This window comes from Buceros rhinoceros, unplaced genomic scaffold (assembly GCF_000710305.1).
Source record: "Buceros rhinoceros silvestris isolate BGI_N320 unplaced genomic scaffold, ASM71030v1 scaffold8859, whole genome shotgun sequence".
NCBI classification, from domain to species: Eukaryota; Metazoa; Chordata; class Aves; order Bucerotiformes; family Bucerotidae; genus Buceros; species Buceros rhinoceros.
Genome location: NW_010429818.1, coordinates 53,704 through 56,882, shown reverse-complemented (window position 1 = coordinate 56,882; position 3,179 = coordinate 53,704). Strand labels below are relative to the sequence as shown.

The following is a 3,179-nucleotide window of genomic DNA, read 5'->3' as shown; positions in this document are numbered from 1 at the left end:
AGGTTCAAGTAAAGGCGGTGCTGGCGAGGGGAAATTAAATGCGCGTTTCAACAACTGATTGAAGTTACGAGGAGTCAGGTTGATGCAGTTCAGCTGGAGGCGTTGTCACGGTGGTGTTTGGGGTAGTAGTTTCCCGCAGCGTGTGTGACCAGATAGCTCCATTCTGCTCCTCTTGTTATTTGATGAAATAAACTAGAGACTGTTTGTGCCTATTGATTTTCTGTAACTGTAACACGTTTGCTGTTTGAAAACCCAATTCTATGAACATCAACACCAGCAACTTGTTTTCTTTAGAGGTTTACGGCCATGCCTTGGCCAAGATGATGTTTGGAGGTAAAGTCTTCGTGTCCTCCCTCATCCCTATCACCCACCCTCGTTTAGGGCTTTGGGTTTGCTTGTAGTACATTTTCTAAACTGATTTTTCTTATTGAGATAAAAGAAACATGCTGTGTTTGAAAAGGACTTTAAATATTTTTAAGCAATTTTTTTTTAAATTCAGGTTGTCTAAATATGGTAAAATTTGTTACTTAACATGAAGCAAAGCAGAGGTCGGACAGGTCGGAAGAGAAGAAGAAAACACTTGCAGAGTTTTATGGAAGGAGGTACTACCCCTTTAAGTACTGCTAAATATTAAAATTACCAATTATTTGTCAAGGTGTCATTTTATGGCGTTTTATGGCATTTTCAAACCTTTGTGCTTTGAAAATAACATTCATAAATGTTAGCTTTTTCTATGCAAATGGTTTACAATTAGCATCAGTGTACGTTCCAACAGAACATGGTGAATATTGTGAGCTCTCTTTTCTGGCTAAGGGCAAGTACTACATTATTCTTCAATTACTTGACCCTTGGGTACGCTGAATAACTCCTACGGCTCTGAGAGCTCTGGTTGCCCGGATGCCCAGGACTTGGTAAACTAGTTTGAGGGCAGTCTTTCTTGCTATTCTATTATGCTATGTTAAAACGTTCAAAATACAGTTTCTCTGACTATACAGTAATTTTTTTTCAATTTTTATTTTCCAATAGAGTGCTGTTTTATAGCATTAATCCCCTCTTTTTTATTTTTAGTCAACTGCAGTCACAAGCTGGAATACATTAAACTTAAGAAGTGGCTGAAAGATAGAGGATTTGAAGACAATAATTTAAGGCCAGCAGAGTTCTGGGGTAATGTTTTAATTATTTACTTGTGGTACAAATTTCTGATTCTTCAAATATTGAGTTAGATTCCTGCTTTCATTTTGAATTGCACACCTGGCTGGCATTAGGTACCATCAGTCTTTTAAAGACTTCTGACAAATGCATGTGCATGTCATTTAACATGAACAAGTAGATATCAGAACCTAATCTTGTTATCATTTCTTCATCTTTTTTTTACCCATGCAAATTCAGCAGATCTAGTGATACATTTGAGCAATGTATGATTTTAGAGCTGAGGTTCACTTAGCACTGTTTACAATAAAGGTATATACTTGTGTTTTTTCTCTTTAAGTTGAGTAGGTTTCAAAATATGTTTGCAATATTAAAGAGAGAGTAGAGAGAAGAGGATGAAGCAGAGAAAAATATTGTGAGTAGAAATTGTAAAGTTTAGTTAAAACTCTGAAAACAAGAAAAGCAGCCAGTGATGAAAGATGAGTTTAAAGAAAAAAATGGGAAAAAGAGTTGAGTAATTGCTAGAACTGGACAGCAAGTGTTGCAGGGAAAGGGCTTTCACAGAGTCCTGAAAAGTAAAAAGAGAATCGGAGAACAAAAAAATATATACCTGGAACCATCTGTACTTTGCTTTCGTGATTTGTAAGAAATAATGTGTGTTCTTTTAGAGCTTTTCTTTGCTGGCCAGTTAATTTATTGCAGTTTATCATAGTCTCCTCTATTTTACATATATACATGTGTTTAAACATCCTTTTTGTTCCTGCTTCAGATACAGGAAGAGGACTGATGACAACAAAAACCCTTCAGGTTAGTAGTGTTGATTGTAGTGCAAGAGCTCCTCAGGTTCTCTTGAGGCGTAGTGACTTTTGCAACAAAGCTCAAAATTCCCGACAAGGTCTTCACAGTCCCTGTTGTGAAGGTAATTTCTGGCCTAATACCGGAATTGGCAGTGTTGGTGTCACTGTAAGATGACGAGGTGTGTACTCGTTACGGACTTTCAGTGTACGGTCTCATGTTTCAGTTTAAGTCAGTCACTGGCTAACCGAAAGCAGAAGGAGCAGGCCCTTTCCCTCCTGTATGCCTTATTCCTCAGCCGCTGGCTCTCACAGCTGCTTTTGCACTGTGGTAGGTTGCATCAGGAAACTAAACTAACAGAGAAATCTCTTAAAAAAAAAATTAGCTTTGATAGGTTTGCCCCTTGAAATCTCCTAGTGTGGCCAGACCAGTGCGGGTACAAAGGGAGGAATGGCATACCTGGGAGAATGGAGGAAAGGGATGAGGCTTTAAGCAGCGTTTGACTTTAGATTGTCTTAGCCATAGTGTGAAACCACAGCTCTTTAACATCGCTTTGACATCCTTCATCTTTGATAGACCAGCTAACAGAAACATATTTTCCTAGATTTTCCCAGCAGAAAAGGGGAATGATAGAAAAAATATCTTGTCCTTCAGGTATTGTCACAGGAAGACTGAACTCTGACTGAAACGTGCCTTTTAGGAAACAGGCTTGCTGGAGAGGTTTCCTAACTGGTATGAGAATAGTATATCAAATAATGGGTAATCAGACCCAGAACCTTTTGCAAAATGGAGAGTGTAGCGAGAAGTAAGAAGGAGATGTGGTGGAGAAGTCACGGGTCGAGAACAGTTCTGCTGGCTCAGGGTTAGAAGCCACAGGCTCAGATTACCCATAACGCTGGGAGTCTGCAGTAAGTGAAATAAGAGCTAGACTCAGCTGGGCTTGAGTAAGATAAGGAAACTCGGGAGAGGAGTGGGGAGAGTGTTGACTTGATTTATGGCCTCTTCCTACAGGCATGGACACAAGGCTCAAGCCAGGCATAAAAGCTAATTTACACACACAGCAGCTTGGCAAACAAGGTCAGGATAGACATAACCTAAAGTATCCTTGCCCCATATTGCTGTGTTGGTAGAAGTTCAGCTATTTGCGAGGCCTAATCTAAAATATATACCAGTACAAAGAAAGGGAGTAGCCAGACACCAAACTTTCTGTGAACAGCTAACTTACTGCAGGTGAC

General features: G+C 39.5%; 1 protein-coding gene across 1 annotated transcript in view; it reads left to right on the top strand.

Annotated features, from left to right (window-relative positions):
• Positions 1–496: 496 nt before the first annotated feature.
• Positions 497–3,179, top strand: part of SETD4 (SET domain containing 4) — an 8,409-nt gene continuing 5,726 nt past the window's right edge. The window contains exons 1-3 of the mRNA XM_010142807.1: positions 497–602; positions 1,069–1,164; positions 1,919–1,956. Of these exons, the coding sequence (XP_010141109.1) occupies positions 533–602; positions 1,069–1,164; positions 1,919–1,956 (204 nt within the window). The 5' untranslated portion in view covers positions 497–532. The remainder of the gene's footprint in view (positions 603–1,068; positions 1,165–1,918; positions 1,957–3,179) is intronic.